The 20,364-nt window shown below is 45.8% G+C and overlaps 1 protein-coding gene across 2 annotated transcripts in view; it reads left to right on the forward strand.

The window, feature by feature from the left end:
• Positions 1–20,364, forward strand: part of COIL (coilin) — a 211,601-nt gene that overhangs the window by 95,176 nt on the left and 96,061 nt on the right. For both annotated transcript variants that reach the window (XM_078654403.1, XM_078654402.1), the window contains exon 3: positions 948–1,034. In XM_078654403.1, the coding sequence (XP_078510529.1) occupies positions 948–1,034 (87 nt within the window). The remainder of the gene's footprint in view (positions 1–947; positions 1,035–20,364) is intronic.

A 20,364-nucleotide genomic window follows, 5' to 3' on the forward strand; every position in this document is an offset into this window, starting at 1 on the left:
GCTACTGTCTAATGTAGTTATTTGGAGAAAAAAAAAGCTTTGGCTGACTGACTGAAACCATGCAGTGACAAAAATAATGAAATTATTGCTTAATGTATAAAATGCATCTTTTAGAGAAAGTGTTTAATTTGTGACGGTTTAGAGTCCTTTTGAGACCTAAGAGTCCCTCATAAATTGTCATGGATGCTCTTTATAGGAGGCAGAATATTGTACCAAACAACCAGAAACTTGGAGAGAGAGCGGGAAACAGGTATAGGACCGAAGCCTACACTATCTATATTTTAAAGATTTGGTAACTGTAGGTCTTGGATACTGATGCTGTATCACGCCAGACCAAACTAGCATAACACTGTGTAAATGTTCTGCTGTGCTGCACCCATGCTGCTTTAGTGCTTTGTGTTTTTCTAGGGAACATGGCCATTTAACTTTTGGTTTCTTAATCATGGAATCACACAGATAATGAAAGATAGTACGTCTTAGTTGGTCACGTCAGTCTAAAAGAGATGAATCTTGAAGAAGGTGAGAGGTGAAATGTTTAAAAGAAATTGATACCGTGAAGAGTAGCAGTATAGAGGGTAAAGGTAATCTGTAAATTCTGACTAGGCGTTTCATAATAAAATGATGAATAATAATCTGGCTGCTCAGATAATAGGTGCTGTTGTCCAACCATTGCCACTCATTTATCTACCTTTGAAGGTGAAAGGTTGAGTCAGCCTAGCCAAAAATAAAACCGGTTACGCCCAGGTTTTTGGCTTTGCACGTACACCATTGAACTACCATGCCGATTATATGTGTGGGCTCTCAAATGAATTCAAATATAGACTTTAAATTGTTACCTTGACTGCAGGGAAAACAATTTTAATGTGATTCCATAGTAATGTCAAAATACAGGCTGTTGGATCATTTCTGTTTAGTGATTTTTTTTGTTTTGCATAATTATTTTTCAGAACCCTCCTGAGAATCCAAAGAGAGATTACAGTGCTATGCCTCTGTTGGCTGCTCCTCCTCCAGTTGGGCAAAAGATTGCATTCAAGGTAACTAAGGTCTCAAACCTGGATGGTTTTGTTCGAAAATGATTCACTCCTCACCGTTTATCCTAGTCTGTCTTTGTTCCACAAGCTTGCAATGGTAGTTAGGACATCGGCAGACACAGATGCCAAGGGCGCAAGCATGGTTTAGAGAGGAACCACAGAGGCATTTCATCATTTCGGAAAGGTTCTCTTTCATGAGTTTAGTACCCCTGGTTTTACAGCAAATCCTTTAATCACTTCCAAGGGTGTGGGTATTTTTTGTTCTTTGTTTCCCATTCCCAATATTTACCATCCACCAACTGTGGTTTTGAGTGCGGGGAGCAACTTGATGCAACCCCTCACTCCCTTTCCACTCCTATTTCTCCCATTTTGTTTTTATATTTCTCACTAGTTTGACAGTACATCTGTATGGCAGCGCTTTTGACGCTACTCTTTTAAAATATACTGTCTATCTGGGATAACGTGCGCAAGTCCCCTTTAAAATGGTCCAATAACAGGAAGCCAAGTGGAGGCACACCATGTCAATAATAAACAAGAATTTAGCGAACATGTCCCTGATCAGCAAGCATTGGAAAAGGTAGTATGTCTAGCTTTAACATGCTTTTGCTTGTAACAGTCTTTCCCCAGTAGAGTCAGAACTATTTGCTTTGCCAGAGCTCGTTTACTTTGTGGTTCAGATGGTGTGCCGCCAGTCCAGCACACCAGGTCTTGAGCCTGTGTAACCATTGTCTGCCCTCCGGTTCTGATGTGTTGTGGCTCAAAAAGTAAGGTTTAGTTATGCCTTTTTCAATAGATAATGCTCAAATTGTCTTGATTTTTACTTTAAAAAAAAAAGGAATGCATAAAGCTCCCTAAACGTGTGAAGTGGGTTTTTGTTTTTTTGTACTCCATCAATTCTTTTTGTACACTTTCACAGTTTTAAAACACTGTATATGTAAACCAAAGAATGATCCTTGGCATGGCTTTGTTAATTAAGCTAAATATTATTATATTATCAAAACCAGCACCCACACTTCCGTTGCAGACAAAATGACCATCTTTGGTGGTTCTCTGCACATCCACAGTCAGGACACCATATTACTACAGATTAAGAAGTGTAAAAAAGAAAGAAGACTACTTTTTCTATCTATGCACCCAGAATCTAGAACAATAACCAAATATCCACCAGGGCCACCCTAGCGCTGCTCCAGTTCTGGAAAGAGTTGAAGACTCACCTCTTTAAAGAACACTGCATAACAATGCATTAACCATCCGCAACCCAGCCTCCACTTTTAATTGCCAAATGCCATGTGCAACGGTGGGTTGGCCCACTGAGGCAGGGTTGGGTCCAGTGCCTGGACTGTGGCTAGGCCCTGCAACCAACACCTCGCTGCACACAACCTTCAGCAGTGTGCAGCAGAGGAGGTGCCCATGCTGGAGTTGGGTGCAGGACCTGACCTGTGGCCCAACTCCCCCAATGTGCACAGTTGAAGGACATGCACAGCGGGCGGTTGCCTGCGGGGGGAGGGGGGCTGGGTGCAGGTTCAGGCCAGAGGCCAGGCCACGCAGCCGAACCTCTGTTGCACAAGGCCAAAGTCAATGTACATTGAGGGAGTGCCTGATTATGATACCAAATGTTAAAGTGATGTTCTTGTTGGGCTTATAAATAAGATAAAAACAAATGTTTAAAAAACAAAAAACTGAAATTCACTTGTTTTAGTTTATTGAGCGAACTATAACTATAACTTGCTTTCTGCCTTGCACTGCTTTTCACCTAATATCACTCATGACATATAAGATTACATAACTGATGACATCATACAATCACTGTGACTAGAAATAAATCAACATGCTACATCTGTTGGCAATTTTCAATTCAGTTAATGGGGTTACCCTCTGAAAGACTTCACATGACCAGCAGTTGTAAGTCAAGCCAATGCCTGAAAAGGCACCTTCTGCCAAGCCCTATGGACAACCCTCCATAGTTTGATTAAATGTAAAATGACATATTACCTTACAGACATGCTTACAACACCAGTGTGTTATAAACCACCTCTAGATTTTGAATGAAAAATCAGGAAAAATGATATCCCAACACAGCAACTCTTTCACCCACCTTTCATCCACTGCACAATTTAGAGCCTTAAAACATGGCCCACATGTTCCACCACCCCTAATCCACCCTAGACAGACGCAATCAAAATAATCAACATGTCATTCTTAACGACTTCGCATCGCCATGTCTGTCTGTTACACAATTAGACTACTTGACAAAAAAAACACAGCTCTCCAATTCACTCTCAACCACTGTCTCCACCACCTACACAGGCTGACCAGACAAAATGCCTTCTAAGCCTGCTTGACGAGGAATGCGATATAGATAAACAACACCATGGCTACCCTCATACACTTAATGCGAGCACTAATGACAGACCTGCTGCAAGTTAAAAAATATACTGCTCACTGTTCTAGAAAGAAAAGTCACACCATCACCAAAAAGCAATCTCTAATTGGCCTACTAATAAATGCTTGATCCCTCTCTAAAAACAAGCACCAAATTTACGACCTACTCACAACCTAACTTACTCTTAATAACTGAATCATGGTTGGGAGGTGACATGGCTCCAGTGTTACATGATGCCGTTCCTCCAGACAAGCATACAAAAACATATAGGCAAAATAGGTAGTGGACCTGCTGTTATATTTAAGCAAACAATAAATCTCACAAAAGCGGGTTACATTTGTATACAAGGATGCGAGGCCCTCATCACCAGATGCTACCCTGCACCGACTTCCTCCTGTAACTTACTCCTCTTTTACAGACCGCCACGTAGCAATACAACATTCCCAGGCACTTTTCTGGACACAGTTTCAAACCTTATAACACTACACTCAAACATATGCATTCTTGGTGACTTAAACATTTGGTTTGGCTAATCCAATATGCCCCATCTAAAAACTGTCATCACTGACCTAGTCACACTGAAACTACATCAGATTGTACACAAACCCATACACATTGCTAGGCACATCCTAGACGTCTTTTTTGCAAATCCAGAGCTAGTTACTTTTCAAAAGATTACTCCAGTCACACGGTCTGACCACCATCTGGTAGCTTTGCAACATAAAACATGACAAATCAACACACCTAAGACCACCTTACATGCGTCCACTTATCAACCGTGGAACAAACTCAACTGACATCCAACATAGATGTAGAGACTATAAAGTCAGTTCAAAAACTTTGAGTAGCTACACGAAGCTTTTGATATCCTAAGACCACTAAGAACAACAAAACAGGACAAGAGAAAATAAGCGTCTTGGAGAAATAGAGAACTTAAAAACATAAAACAACAAATAATAAAGCTGATTTGCCCCTGGTTCAAAACAAACAGCAACCAAGATTAATTTCACCTGCACAAACTTAACAGAATTTACGTCAACAATCAAAAAAGCGAAAACTAGAAGGTACTAATCAGACAGAATTCAAAACACTAAGGGGTCCATTAGGATGTCGGGCGGATTGCCTCCACCAGGGTGGCAGTGGCCACCGCCACCCTGGCGGAGGCAATCCGCCCGACAACCACTCTCGTTTTCCCCTCCGCCAGATTAGGATGGCGGAGGGGACTGCGACGGACGGAAAAACCGTCCGCCGCTTTACTGCCGCGGTCGCAAGGCGACCGCGGCGGTAATAGATTAATATGGTGGCGGTGTCCAATGGACACCGCCAGCCATATTACGATGGCACAGTGTAGGGGCCTTTCCACGGCGGCAATGCCGCCACGGAAAGGCAGGCGGAGATTGCTGCGGGTGCCCTCTGCAGGGCCCCCAGGTTGCCGCCACTGTCGGGGGGGGGCACATGGGGGGTACCTATGGTACCCCCCCACATTTACATATGCAAAGCGGCAGGCACCGCACGGTGCCTGCCGCTTTGCATATGTAAATGCGTCAGCTTATGTTTTGCATTGTGGCGGGCGGTGCAGAGAGCACCGCCCGCCACAATGTAAAACATATAGGATGTGCCTGCCACTGTGGCGGGCACATCCTAATTCCCCCAACGGGACCCCCGCCCTTATGGCGGGCGGTCCCGATCTCCGTTCCGCCCGCCATCCTCATGGACCCCTAAATGTGCAAATACATTTTTTTATACATTTCCCACCAAATTTCGTAACCCTAAATGCACAGAAGGAACTCTTCACATTACCCAAGAATTCACTGGCAAATCATTACAAAATCAAAACAGGCACGTTGGACTCCTATTCAAAACAAAGAAAAACCACCAGCACAACCCCATTTCAAAGAACCTCCTCCAAGTGTAGGCTAACGCAGCATCTGCATTCCTTCAAACAAATATCGCAAAGTGAATTTATTGATCTTGCCAAAGCAAACAGGCCAGCTGGCTGTCCTTCTAACCCATGTCCAACACAAACCTTTACGAACATTCTTTTAACTACCTCAGCTGCCATACCAGTAAGAAGATTCCTCAATAATTCTATAAATACAGCACTTTTTCCAGACGTCCTAAAAGAAGCATACATATGCCCATTATTAAAGAAACCTAACCTGGACCCCACATGACCCCAACAACTACAGACCAATTACAAATGGACCTTTCCTGGACAAACTAATATAAAGAGGAGCATTCGGCCAGATGTCCCAATTCAGTGAAGAGAACTCCGTATTTTCATACTACTAAACAGTATTCAGGAAGAGGCACAGAATCTGCCCTCATCGCCATCTGGGATGACCTTAAATATGCACTACTTCTCTTGAACATCTCCGCTGCCTTTGACACACATTTGACCATGGAAATCTAATACAAAGACTCTACAAAGACGGCATAGATGGGGCTGCTTCTGACTGGATCACATTCTACCTTCAAATCAGAACAAATGTCATCCATACTCCCCCTTTCTCATCGAAACTGTATTTCACAAAAGCAGGGTTCCCTCAAGGCTCTATCTTTTCACCCATGCTTTTCAATATCTACATGGAGTCACTCCCAGAAATGAGCAAGGAATTCCAGCTCACATGCTATAACTATGCAGATGTCACCCAAATATTTCTTCATCTGGAAAGTCCCAAAGACATTGGAAACTCAAAGATCTTCTGTTCTCTCAGAGCCGTTAATCAGTGTATGACATGGCACCATCTCAAATTGAATGCTTCCAAAACTGAAATACTCATGTGGGGATTGGAAAAAGTATTACCCACTCTGCGTCCACCTCCCAAAGGAAGTAAGAAATTGTGGAATTACTATGGACACCATGTCATCAATGAATGCCCAAGAGGACAAACTTGCAAGATCAAGCTTCATTATTATAAAAACTCTGCGACGCATCTTCCTCCCCACCTGGGATTTTCACACAAGGTCCAGGCTATCTTTCTTGTACTGTCTAAACTTGATTACGCCAAAGTCCTCTGCCACGGATCCTCTTTATCAACTATGAAAAGACTGCAACAGATTCAGAACTCTGCTGCCAGACTTCTCCTACATGTAAAGCCACAAGCCCACGTCCCCCCTGCCTTGAGGGCTCTACACTGGCTACCAGTTGCAAGATGATCCACCTTCAAGCTGCTTTGTATCACCCACAAAGCAATACATGGAATAGGACTGCTTTTCTACAGGAATAAAATCACCAAATACATTCAACAAAGGTACCTCCATTCAAGTTTGGAGCCTCACCTCAAAACCCTACCATACAAGAAAAACAAGCATTGGCATAGCCAATAGATCTCGCCTTTGGGACCTTATGAGTGTTTAGCCATGCAACAGTTGATGTTGTTGCACCAAAGATATTGTGCTGGATAACTAAACACTTATAAGGTCCCAAAGGCGAGACCTATTGGCTATGCCAATGCTTGTTTTTATATGCCCCGCTGCCGTCCTCCTACCGCCTTCTGCCCTGCACAGGACAAGGACCGCAGGTTGTCTTATGACAGGAAGGTCAGGTTTCACATTGTAACCTTCTCTCATTCGCATCGGGCATCCTCCAGTTCTGCTGGAGACTGTGAGGTTACAGATTGTAACACAGCACTGTCTCCAGCACTGACAGCACAGGCCTTGCTGTATTTTAAATATCGCACATTTTTAGGTTTTTGGCCGCAAAATCCTGGAGGGTAATACTAGTGTCCCCATAGTCCTTCGTGCAGCATGCGGGCCTGTTACAGTGGTCCAGGGAGTGCTATATACAACTGAATAAATTCTAAGCATAACACCAACAAAGAGTAAAAGAACTGATTCTCCTGCGTCGGTGTCACTCCTTCTTATATATCTTTAAGTCAGGGTGTAGAATAGATACTGTGTAGTTATACTAAGGAGCTATATCTAATAGAAATAACACACTTTTGAACTACTTCCTGGAACCAGTGACTTACTATTCTGTTATTCAGTGTCATTTTAAGGGATACGTTGTGCGTTCATCACACTGATTCTGTATCCAACAAAGTCTGAGTGAAGTCTCCTGGGTCTTCTTGGTCCTCGCTGAAAGACTCAGACTTGTCTTGGAGCAGGGAACAGAGCGTCCAGCCCCTGCTGCCACCTCTCAGCATCACTCAGATTCTATGCATGATCTACGCATCTCCACAGCTGGGGCAGGAAGCCAGCTGTGACCGTGTTTTAGTCAGCAGTGATTCAGCTGCCGTGTTACGGCTGCAGCGGGCTCAGGTGTGCGCTGGCGCCCCCCGGCCAGAAATGCTCATTGAGGGCCATTCTTCCGGCTGACTTTGTCCTCCGCTCAGACGCGCGGTGGCGGCTCCCTGGGCAGAAATACTCGCCGAGAGCAGCCATGGCTGACTGTGTGTCGTGTCCTCCTCTCCTGTGCTGTTTGTAGAGGGGTTAGGCACGGACGGGGGAAAGTGACCACTTGCTGCATACCTTGCGAAAAGGTTAATCAATAAAAAGAAACAAAAAGGCATCTATGGGATCCCGCTTTCCACAATAAGACCTAGACCAAAGAGGCACCTAACAATTTATTATTTTCATAGACTATCTTGTGTTGGAAAATTATTCCAACTAACTCCCCTATTTTGGTTAATGGGGTAGGAGATACACCTATATTGTGCGACATTAAAAATAGCCCAGTCCCTTTCACAAAGACGTTGTGAGACAAACTTCACACACCCAAGTGTAAACTAAACTCAAGAAAAAAGTGTGTGAGAGCGAGATGGCACCTCACGGGCGAAACACCAACGGGAACCTGGCAGGTACTCACCAGGATTGCCCTGTTCTCATCATTGGTACCATCAAGCTCCAAAGAAAATGTGTCCAAAAAACAAACCAAGTGTTTGTGAAAAGAATGCAGTGTAGACAAACCACAAGTAACACATACGGTGTCAAAACAACATATAAAACAACAAACAACACGGATATTTAGCTTTATTCTGTCTCTTTCGTGTTGGTTGTGGACTCTAAAAAAGTAGGTATGGCTCCTACTTAGCCTACCATATTCTACTTTCTGCCGACATGTTTCATTGCCATTTCAAAGTTTTAGGCAATTTTTTCAGGGCATCACAATTTCCTGCCACTGCATCGGACAAAATGTAGTCTTCACAACTATAAAACATACAAAACACATAAAAGTCACCAAACCTTTTTTAAAAACTCCTGAATTAGGTGCGGGTAAAACCAGGAGGAGTCCCCTGTCTTGTGGACCGGATGCATTCTGTGCAAAAGTATGCAGATCTACAGCTCTACATGCCAAGAACAGATGCATACTGATAAGTAGCATTTTCCTTATCTTCCATATGAGCCCTTCATTCTTTGTGCTCTTTCAGCATAGATTTAGGTGAGGTAGGAACTGTATTTTCACTCAACCTTTTCCCTGAACTTTAATAGTTTTCCTGCTTTTAAATAATATAGTTTTGCAGGTTAGTCAACATTTTCTGTGAAGTGTCATTGGTGGTGGTCTCTAAAGCTGTAATCTGGTTATTACAACATGTGCACGCTGTATTTCTAGTGTTTAGTACCTGTGCGACCACTGCAAGACAAATGTGAGTGTGGATGTTTTCACATTGAACATAGTACCACAAATGTTTTTCCTTTGTACTGCTAATGAAGGATATTTCAAGTACATTTGGGAAATTAAGAATGTAGAAATCATGCTGCTGAATATATTTAGAGAGGTTAGTTTATATGTGCTGCTCAATTTGCAGACAATCTCATAAATTCTTCTAGAAGGGCTGGTGGTGGTTTTCAGGTTTAAAGTTGCATTTTGAGGGTTTTTCTATAGATGTCTACTGTGAGTGGGTTGCGTAACCTGGATCTCTGATTTACAAAGTGGCATGAACATTGTGAGTTACACTACGTTATGCTTGGAATTTGCAACGAAATTGGACATCTTTACCCACAATGAGAGGTAGCTACATTCAAATTAGCATTTTGGAGGCTGGGTGTCAGGCGGTTTCTTAAGCCTATTTATTGACTTAAATGCAGAATACAGCATGACGTGGGAAAGTTGATATTTCAGTAGACCACTGTAAGTTGGTGTAGTTGGGTTCGATTGTTCACACTGATGGGGTATTTTGAGGGACATGAAGTGACGGGCAGATGTGAATAGTATTTACCTTGTTACGTCTTTGATTGGCACTCACAAGTAGTTTATCTCAAAGAATTTTTCTTTGAGTCGTGCGAGTACTAATCTCTATGGAAGTGTTGAGAGTGACGCAAAAGGGTGAGGATCTGAGAAACAGGCTGCTGAGTTTTCCTTAAACCACCTTGCCTCCACCTCCTCAGTTCCCCCTCCCTCCTCGCTTATATCTGTTTTGGAGTCTGAGTTTGAGAGAGCGATGTGCTTTGATGGAGGATCTGCAGTTCTCATGATCATGAGCCTGTGTAAATTGGTTTGTTCAGTTAAAGCATCTATTGTTTCTTTGTAGGTGTATGATGCAGAACAAGATTTTTGTAGGTTGTTGGAATGATGTTCATAAAGTAAAGGGGAGATGGGTTGGCCTAACGGCTAAGGCGCTCGACCTCGGACCTGGGGATCTGGGTTCGAGTCTCGGTAACGACGCCAAAAACCCCCTGTGATTCTGGGCAAATCACTTAATCTCCCCGTGCCTAAAATGAAAGTGTGTCCTCATGTAACGTAACTGGTGCTATGTAAAGCGCTCTGATAACTGATTCAGTTCGGTTCTAGTTCGCGCTATATAAAACTCTGCAAAAAAAATGCACATAACTGTGTAATAGTTACCCTCAATCGGCCCAACTGACTCGTACCAGGCCGAGAGGGCGGGACCCCTTTTAAGGTTTATTCGGGACTCCCTATGTAAGTCGCTTCTGTGTCCCTTCGGTATTTTTCACTGCAAGAGATAGAGCAGCCATCATTAATGTCCCTTCTAATGTATATTCTTACTTGCCCCAGTATTGGAACTTTCATAGATTCCCATGCTTTGTATCATTCCCCGTCGTCGGACTGGGAGTCTCGGTAATAAAAAATATCATAGTAGTAGGTACAAAAGAGAAAGGAAAGGCCTAGGCCTCATTCCCTTTTGTAACATATCAGCCTCTTTTTGTAAAAGAGACCAAACTCTAGGCGTCAGCCAATCAGAAGAGCCTCACCCTTAGAACCTTCCTGAAGGAACCTCAGAGCCTCAGATTTTCTACTGCACGTTGTGCTAGGGAGTCTCCATTGAGCTCTGCTCTATTTCTACTCTTTAAAACTCATTTCTACAGATATTTCTTGAGAATTTTCTTCAGATTTCTTCAGGAAACTCTTTCTTCTTCAAAATGTCTGAGGTTGAGAAGAAGAAAGCCCTTTTCAAGCCCTGTTCCACCTGTGGAAAGAAAAGGCTGTTTGTGGAAGACAAACACAAGGATTGCATCTACTGCCTGTATCCAGATCACAAGGCAGAGGACTGTAAGATTTGCCGCACTCTCTCCACCAAGACCTTGAGAGATCGTGCTGGAAGGCTTCTTACATGGTTGCAGAGGCAGAAGGAAAGGAAACATGGAGTTTCCAGTGATGAGGAGGAATCGGCGTCCTGTGCTTCCTCTAGAAGGTCAGTGAAAAGGGGTAGAGGTTCCCCATCTTCCTCTATTGGGCGCCCCTCTAAGGCTTCAAAGAAGACCCCCAGGGAGTCTGATGGCCGGGGTTCAGGAGGTTCCCCCCACCACAGTGGGTCGGGCAAGGCAGAACTGGTTTCGCCTCCTAAGGGTGAGAAGACAGACCCAGCCTTCAAAAGACCCTCTTCACACTCTTCAGAGAGGAGTTCCAAGTCCTCTACGACGAAGACTTCGTCGACGGTGGCTCCGTCGACGACGAAAATGAAGCCCAAGATCCAATTGGTCCCGTCGACGGGCTCGTCGGCGGGAGCGTCGACGACGAAAGCTTCGTCGTCGTGTACGAAGAGCTCGACGACTGCGGCGTCGACGGGAAGTATGCCGACGACATCGTCGACGAAGGCGAAGTCATCGTCGACGAAGAAACCATCGTCGACGACGACGGCAGTACTGACGACGACGTCGACGACTGTGTCGACGACGGTCATGTCGTCGACGAGTGCTACGACGACGACAACAATTTCTACATCGACGGCGGGCACGTCGTCGGTGGCGCCGACGACGACATCTACTATTCCTATCTCGTCGACGAGGATTTCACCGGCGTCGACGGACCAACCAACGATACTGGCTGCAGAGAGAAGGGTAACAATATCTCTCACAAGGATCACGCCTGAAATGACATCCCCAAGGAGGGTGACATCATTACCCCCAACGATGTTGCTAGACCAGGAGTACTCTGAGGGAGACGGTCAGGATGGCTTTGATTATGCGAATAGCCCATCTCAGCTTCTCATTAAAAGTCAATGGACGGACTCAGAGGAGGCATATGGACAAGGTGTAGGTGACTACCCACAAACAGACCACTTAATGGACTGTGAATCACAAGACATGGTTTCAGTCCAGACGTCCTTCCTGCATGACCTGCACAAGATGTTGCAAGACTACAAGTCCAAGGCCGAGCGACCAGCGCCGAGGAGGTCTACTCCGTCAACACCAGTAAAGGACCACTCTTCAATTGTCCCTCCTGTACACCCAGTGCAGACTCCTCCTCAACCTCAGTGGCCAGTGCCCCAGGCTGCGTCTGGAATAATCAGGACTCGGATCAGGAAGGGGATGAATACAATGACTACATCATCCCGGATCCAGCTTCGCCCCACCAGGACCTAGGTGATTCTCCTCCTGCTGACATTGGCAGTTTTCACCAACTGATGGAACGTGCAGCCGGCCGATTTAAGTTGGTATTGCCTGCGCAAACCACAGACTGTTTCTTGTACGATTTTAAAGACACTCACCGCAAGACTACGAGGTCCATTCCGATTGTGGACCATCTATGGGAGGAGGGTTTGAAGACCATGAAAAACCCAGCGACGGTGGTCCCTGTGCTACCGCGCCTTGACAAAAAGTATAAAGCGCCGGAGGATGGACCGGCTGCCCTGACAGGTCATCCCAAACCGGACTCTGTAATCTCACAAGCGGCGCAAAGGAAATCACGGAACCCTTCTGCTCCCTTGACAGCCCCTCCTGACAAGGATGGACGACGGCTGGATAACACAGGCAAGAGATTTTCATCCATTGCTAGCCTTCTGGTTCGCGCCGCCAATGCTTTGGCAATATTGGGACGATATGATCGCCAGTTATGGTGCGATATAGCTCCCTATTTGGATCAGCTTACACCAGAAAACGGGCTGGAAGCCAAGAAAACCTTGCAAGAAGGTGAAGCGGTCTCCATGGAGATAATAGACTGTGCCATGGACATTGCCACAACGTCCTTTAGGGCTTTGGCAGGAGCGGCAGTATTAAGACGCCAAGGGTGGCTAAAAGCGACTTGGTTTCGGCCAGAAATCCAAAACAAGGTCCTTGATCTACCTTTTGATGGCGAGGCACTCTTCGGCAAATTGATCGACGACACGCTGCAAGACATCAAAAAGGACACGGAGACAGCTAGATCGCTGGGAACACTCCAGTACCGCAAAACTCCTTTTAGGGGCACAAGAGGCAGAGGTGGCACCTACAGAGGCGCATACCAACAACAGCGCTATTCTTCGAACAGCTCTGGGTACCAGCCGAATCGCCAGTCATACCAACAAAGGCAGGGCCAGTCCTCTGGTTATTCACAGCCTTACAACAAAGGCAAGCAAGCTGCCCGTGGACGAGACTCGTCCAAACGCCAATAGCGGCCTTCTGGCTCTGCCTACTGCTCCCTCCTCCGAGAGATCATCAGTTGGAGGCAGGGTGTCAAAATTCCTTCTGAACTGGTCCCAAATTACATCGGACCGTTGGGTGCTCAACATCATCAGACGGGGACATACTTTGGAGTTTACGGAAGTCCCTCCACCCAGACCCCCATCAGCCATCCCTTCAAAACATCTGCATCTCCTGCGGCTAGAGGTACAACAAATGCTCCGCAAAGGAGCGGTAGAGCCGGTCCCCTCCAATCAACAGGGCCACGGTTTCTATTCCAGGTTCTTCCTGGTGAGAAAAACGCAGGAGAAATGGCGTCCCATCCTGGACCTCAGGGAGCTAAATGCCTATCTCATCTCCTTGTCCTTCAGGATGGTATCCCTACAGGACGTTTTGAAAATGGTCAACCCGGGGTTTTATATGGCCACACTCGATCTGGAGGATGCGTACTTCCATATCCCGATTCACCCAGCGCACAGAAGGTTCCTAGGCTTCACAGTAGCCAAGAGCCATTTTCAGTTCAGAGTCTTGCCGTTCAGCCTTCGCTCTGCTCCAAGGATTTTTACGAAGGTGCTTGCACCTGTAGCAGCATTTCTGCGGAAAAACCACTTCCAGGTCTTCCCTTACCTGGACGATTGGTTACTAAAGGCCCCGACCAGAGAATTAGCGCAGGACGCGGTGCAGGCTTGCACCACTCTGTTCCAAAATCTGGGTCTCACCTTGAACATGGAGAAATCCACGCTGCTGCCGTCACGGACAGCGCGGTTCCTGGGAGCGATGTTGGATTTGCGGCTCTCAAAGGCATTTCCTACTCGAGAAAGGGTACAGAAACTGCAAAGATTAGCAGGAAGCCTTCAAAGAAAAAAGTGTCTTTCTGTACGCAGCTACAAGTCGCTGTTGGGGGTGATGTCATCTTGTATACCCCTGATCCCGCACTGCAGGCTCCAGATGCGCCCCCTGCAGGAGCAACGGGACCTCCAGTGGCAGCAAGTGCACGGATCGTTCGACGACAAAGTAATGGTCACTCGAGAGATGAAGGAGGCAGTGCTTTGGTGGTCGAATCCGCAGAACTTATGCCAAGGTCTATCCTTCGCAAGCGTTCCATCACCTCACATACTGACGACGGATGCGTCATTGGAGGGATGGGGAGCAGTGATGCAGGACCTGCAGGTCAGCGGCCATTGGTCTCCAAGCGACCAAAAGCGACACATCAACCTGTTGGAGCTGAGAGCGATCAGGCTAGCCCTTCAAGCCTTTCTTCCGCGTCTCCAGGGTTCACAGGTGCTAGTCAGGACAGACAACACCACGGCTATGCATTATGTGAACAAGGAAGGAGGGACGAGGTCACTCCCCTTGTCGCGAGAGGCTCAACAGATTCTGGAATGGACAATTCTTCACGGAATTTCTCTAAAGGCGGAGCACTTACCAGGAGTGCTCAACGAGGGCGCCGACAGGCTGAGCAGGCTCGCCTCAGTCAGTCACGAGTGGGAGCTGAAACAACAAGTAATAGATCTACTCTTTCAAAAATGGGGCACACCAGAGGTGGACCTTTTTGCGACGCCGACCAACAAAAAGTGCCTAGCCTACGCCAGCAGGTTCCATCACCAAGGCTCATTGGGCAATGCCCTATCGATAGCCTTGACGGGGAGGTTTCTCTATGCATTTCCACCGATTCCCCTGCTTCCTCGTCTCCTCAGGAAAATGAGGACGGAACCATGCAAGCTCATCCTTATAGCCCCGGCATGGCCAAGACAATTCTGGTACACCGAGCTCCATCTGCTATCGCTAGTACCTCCGATAAAGCTGGAAGATGTTCCGGATCTCCTGGCAATGTCCGAAGGACAAGTTTGGCATCCAGACCCAAGATCGTTGCACCTGACTGCATGGCTCCTGACCAGCGAGAATACATGAATGTTCCTCTTTCCAATGAGGTCAAAGACATCCTCTCTCAGGCAAGGGCTCCGTCCATAAACAAAACATACAGACTAAAGTGGAAAAGATTCTGTATCTGGTGCAAAAAAGAAAAGATTGATCCTTTCACGTCAAAACCTCATCAGCTCCTACCTTACCTACTCTCGCTAGCTAAGTCTAATCTGTCCCATTCTACTATCAAGGTTCATTTAGCGGCGATTTCGAGATTCAGAAGATCTGATTCTGGTCCTTCGTTGTGGTCTGCAAGAATTATCAAACAATTCCTCAAAGGCCTGTTCAGGGTCTATCCGCCAGTGCGATCTCCTCCTCCAACATGGCATCTAAACTTAGTTCTGGCTCAACTAATGAAGGGACCTTTTGAGCCGATTCACCGCTCTGACCTAAAATTCTTATCATGGAAGTTAGCTTTACTCTTGGCCCTCACGTCAGCGAGGCGAGTGGGGGAGATGCAAGCCCTAACTATCCAAGAACCGTTTTTGCAGTTCAAAAAGAACACTACCATCTTAAGGACGAACCCAAGGTTTATTCCCAAGGTCCCCACTGACTTTCACCTAAATGAGCCGGTCATACTAAAGACATTTTTTCCGAACCCAGTCACTCCAGCAGAAAAGACATTGCACACTCTGGATTTGCAACGCTGTCTAAAGTTCTACATGGACCGAACCAAAGACTTTAGAAAATCTTCACAATTGTTCATTGCTTTCGGCGGTCCAAACAAAGGTCTCCCTCTGTCTAAGCAGGGGATCTCGAGATGGATTTCAAGTGCCATTCTGCATTGCCACAAGTTAGCAGGAAAACCTCTAGTGGGCAAGATCCGTGCTCACTCGACGAGATCAGTGGCTTCTTCTACAGCCCTCTTTGCGGGGGTACATATCAAGGACATCTGCAGAGCTGCTACCTGGAGCAGCGTGCACACGTTCACTAAGCATTATTGCTTAGAGTCATTGCAGCAGGATGACGCGGCTGTGGGCCAGGCTGTCCTGAGAAACCTCTTCAAGTGATGGGTGAGCTTTCCTTTCTATCCCACCTTCCATGGGTGACACATTTTGTAATTTTCTGGCTAATGTTATGGTATACTGCTTTACAAAATGTGTTTATGGTGTTTACTGCTTGCTATTCTGATACAAAGCATGGGAATCTATGAAAGTTCCAATACTGGGGCAAGAAAACAAGTTACTTACCTGTAACTTTGGTTCCCCAGTATTGGTAACTTTCATAGATTCCCATGCGCCCACCCACCTCCCCGGGGAAAGCTCAGCCTTCAGCAAGTATGGTGTCTAGCACACTACGGCTACGAAAATCTGAGGCTCTGAGGTTCCTTCAGGAAGGTTCTAAGGGTGAGGCTCTTCTGATTGGCTGACGCCTAGAGTTTGGTCTCTTTTACAAAAAGAGGCTGATATGTTACAAAAGGGAATGAGGCCTAGGCCTTTCCTTTCTCTTTTGTACCTACTACTATGATATTTTTTATTACCGAGACTCCCAGTCCGACGACGGGGAATGATACAAAGCATGGGAATCTATGAAAGTTACCAATACTGGGGAACCAAAGTTACAGGTAAGTAACTTGTTTTCTTCACCAGAGTTCATATTTCAAACTATTTAGTGCGTTCTAACCCATGTTCCTTTACCCACAATTTTTAGACATGTGCAGAAAATGCCTTTCACTATTATTATACTATTCTTGGCCAGACCCCCATCATATCCGGGTGCTCGTTACATAAAGTGTACCCCCTCCGTATTAAACCAGTCGAGGGATCCTGAAGAAATCGATGAAACTCATCTTCTCCTCGGTCGCACACTACCCCCTCTCCTTACCGATAGGGCACTAAGCCTGCCGCGTTTCATCAGCCTCAAAGTCTAACTGTGAACCGCAACCTTCCTTATTGCACTCGATAGGTGTCTGCGTCCCCACGTGATGAACGTATGACGTGTACATCAGCGTAGAGATGTATCGCCATCTTGGAACGGGATCCGATTTGGTCTCGCACTGGAAAATGCTACACCTATGCAGATATTACGCTATTATGCGCTCTCTCTGATTTTCAAAACGTCTTCGTTTTTTACAGAAAAAAGACTTAATTTGTCTAATGTCGTTGCACCTATAGGTGGACATTCTGCTATTGCGAACTCCCTTTCATTTTTTCAAAACCCTTCGTTTCTTGCAACAAAAACTTTTTTTCGTCTTGTGTCATCCCAACATAAATCGTCACGATGTTTCAGAAAAATTCACTCTCCTGCCATACTCTAACTATTTCTAGCATCTTATATGCATAGTGACACGGAAGGGAGGCGCCATCTTAGAATGGAACTTAACTCGATTTATTCATGGGCAATCCTGCTATTCTGTACATGTCGCAGAACCACTAGTCCGTTTTATTAACTTTTTAATTCTTGCCCGGCTTGACATTATTGTTTTATCTTTTATAGATGATGTAAAATTAAAAATCAAGAATTAAACATTTTTAGCAGAGATGTTCACTTTCTACTATCAATCCTATTTGGCTAATCTTTTTCATGCATTTTAACAATTCATCTTTTCTTACTTTACAGGCCTGTAAAGGAATATCCTCAGACGTTGCATATAATCTCACTCAGGAGATTTTTGCGCTTCAACACCTTCACCAATACAAATGAGATCCCGACAGTATCTTAAGACAGTTTATAATAATAATCAGTGTCCCCTCAGTGTATTTTGTTCCATTCCAGAAGCTCATTGAGCCCACTTCTTTCACTTTTTTAGGTCTCGCCTGGAATAGCATCCGAAGGATGCGTCCAGGCTGGAGACTTATAGCTGCCCGTCTCGGGGGAATGAGGGACAAGAGCGTGCCACGCGCTTCTCTTGTGCTGGATTTGACTGCGTGCACGCGCACCCACACTCACGCATGCGCACATACACAGCCACACGCATACACATACACAGGCACACATACACACACACCCCGTCGCCGCCGCACCTACACACACTAGCGCACCTACACGCACACACAGAGACCCACACACACACCAGCGCACCTACACACATGCACGCACACATACAAAGACCCCCCGCCGCCGCCAGCGCACACATACACACACAAGCGCACCCCACTCCCCCTAGAACTAAGCCCCACTTACCGCCATTCGGGACTTCTGTAGCCGGGGCTCTCCCTCGGGCATGGGAGCCCCGCTCTCAGGCACTCCGTGGGCGCGTGCGCGGGACTTCCGAAGACTGAAGTCCCGCCCAAAGGAACTGGCTCATCCGGCTCGTACAGGCGTCTCCAGCGACTTCCCTCACTGCTAGTCCTCGTTCTCTTTTCCATTTCTACTGAAAAGTCCGTCTTCTACGTCTACTGGTGACCCTTATTGGCTGGTCCGCGCGCACAGTATACGGGAGACGACGCAGATCCGCCCTTCGAATTTTACCAGCTCTGTCGTCCTGTATTTGTGCAGCACGTTGGGGATTTGTACCTAGTGTTACCCTTCTGAAAAGGTAAGTCATTCCGTAGGTGCCTGCCTCGTGGTTAGGGGCAACGATCAGCGCTGACTACCCATGCCTTTAGATGTTTCTAATGCGCATGCCCTTACTTTTGCATAGTGCGCATGCGGGAACAGAAAACACTTTCTTTGGGCGGACAGTACTGACTGATAAGTCATGCCTGATGTTGCCACAACTCTTCCCCACGGCAGGAAATTAATGCCCATGTGTCTTTTACTTGTTTTCAAATTTCTTTTCATGTGCATGTGTAAATATTTAGCTGTTTTGTGAAACAATACTGAAGGCAGTACATGTCCGCATGTATTTACCGACAAATGCACACTGGATCGTGGTGGGTTTTGGGGTTACTTAAAATACAACTACTCGCCCCTGTGAAAATAGCATTGTAGTGCAGGCTCGGAGCGTCACTGGCTATTTAAACTTCTTAAGGAAACATTGGTTTTTTTGCACGCCCTATGCTTTAACAGATCACAGCTGTTGGCCTGGCAGTCACGATAAGTCATCAGAATGGCTCAAAGGAAGCACGATTTTATTTTGTTTCTTTTACAAAAAGAGAGACAGATAAATAGACGGTTGTCTGAATTTAGATCTCAAAACCAGTAGAACCGAAATCATGGAAACCTATGTTGCATGTCTCTACTGCCGGTTCGGCGCCTCAACGCTGAGTCTTGAAAAAGCAGGCCGCACGCCCACAGTTCCCGTAACGTTCCATGACGTCAAGTGCATACTGGGAGCCCCTGTTTCAGCAGCTGGCCCTTCACTCACCGTCTGCCGGGCACAGAATGTGTTAATGTGTTGTGGCTATAAAGCTCTCGCTGAATCCCCCTTCAGGCCAAAGCTCTCCCTAAGTATGATAACATTTAAATAAATGAAAACGGTGATCTCTATAAATTGTATGGTGGCAAGGTCTGCCGAAGCAACTGCTTCCAGGCTGCTGCAGTAGGCGCAGTAACCCGCTGATCTATTTCGCCCTCAGACAAGAGTTGCGCCGGGGTTAATGCAGACATAAAGCGCTGTGTGCTTGGGTGTAAGGGCTCTGTACCTCCGCGATTCTGGGGGCTCTTAGTAACAACTCCTGGCAGGCGGGTGGGGGCGTTGACATGAACCACCTGAGTTACCTTTTGACGCCGTGTGCGTCACTGGCTGAATCCGAAATACTGTATATTATGTAATATGTGGCCTTTATTTTAGTCCAAAATTAATCAATTAGTTAAAAAATACCACATTATACACGTAAGCTTACTTCTACCAATTAATTTAACAGTAATAAGACAATAAATATATTTAAACAGGTACATTTAGCCGTACGTATAGACTGCAGATGTCAACGTATTTAACCGCACAATATCAGATATAGGTCACTATAATGTATCCAATACTGTTACTGGAGCCGATAACACACTGGGGCAAAAACGTGTATTAGAAAAAAAAAAGCATTTGCAATGCAATAGGTCTCGCATATACGCAAGTTTAAGCTATTGGCATTGTAAATGACAATGCCTTTTATTTATGTTTTAAAAACTAAAATAAAAGGCATTGTCATTTATAATGTCAATAGCTCAAACTTGCGTAAATGCGAGACCTATTGCATTGCAAATGCTTGTTCTTGGAATATCCATCTCGATTCCTTGGTGATGAGCAGTTGTTCTACTGTTCTAGAGTCCCCTATCACCTTTTCTAACACCACCCACTTGAAAGTATGTTTGTTATTGTGGCAATGTTGGACTAGCTTCGTGGTCAATTTTCCTGCCCGGATTGTGCTA

Source organism: Lissotriton helveticus, chromosome 7, assembly GCF_964261635.1.
Source record: "Lissotriton helveticus chromosome 7, aLisHel1.1, whole genome shotgun sequence".
Lineage (NCBI taxonomy): Eukaryota > Metazoa > Chordata > Amphibia > Caudata > Salamandridae > Lissotriton > Lissotriton helveticus.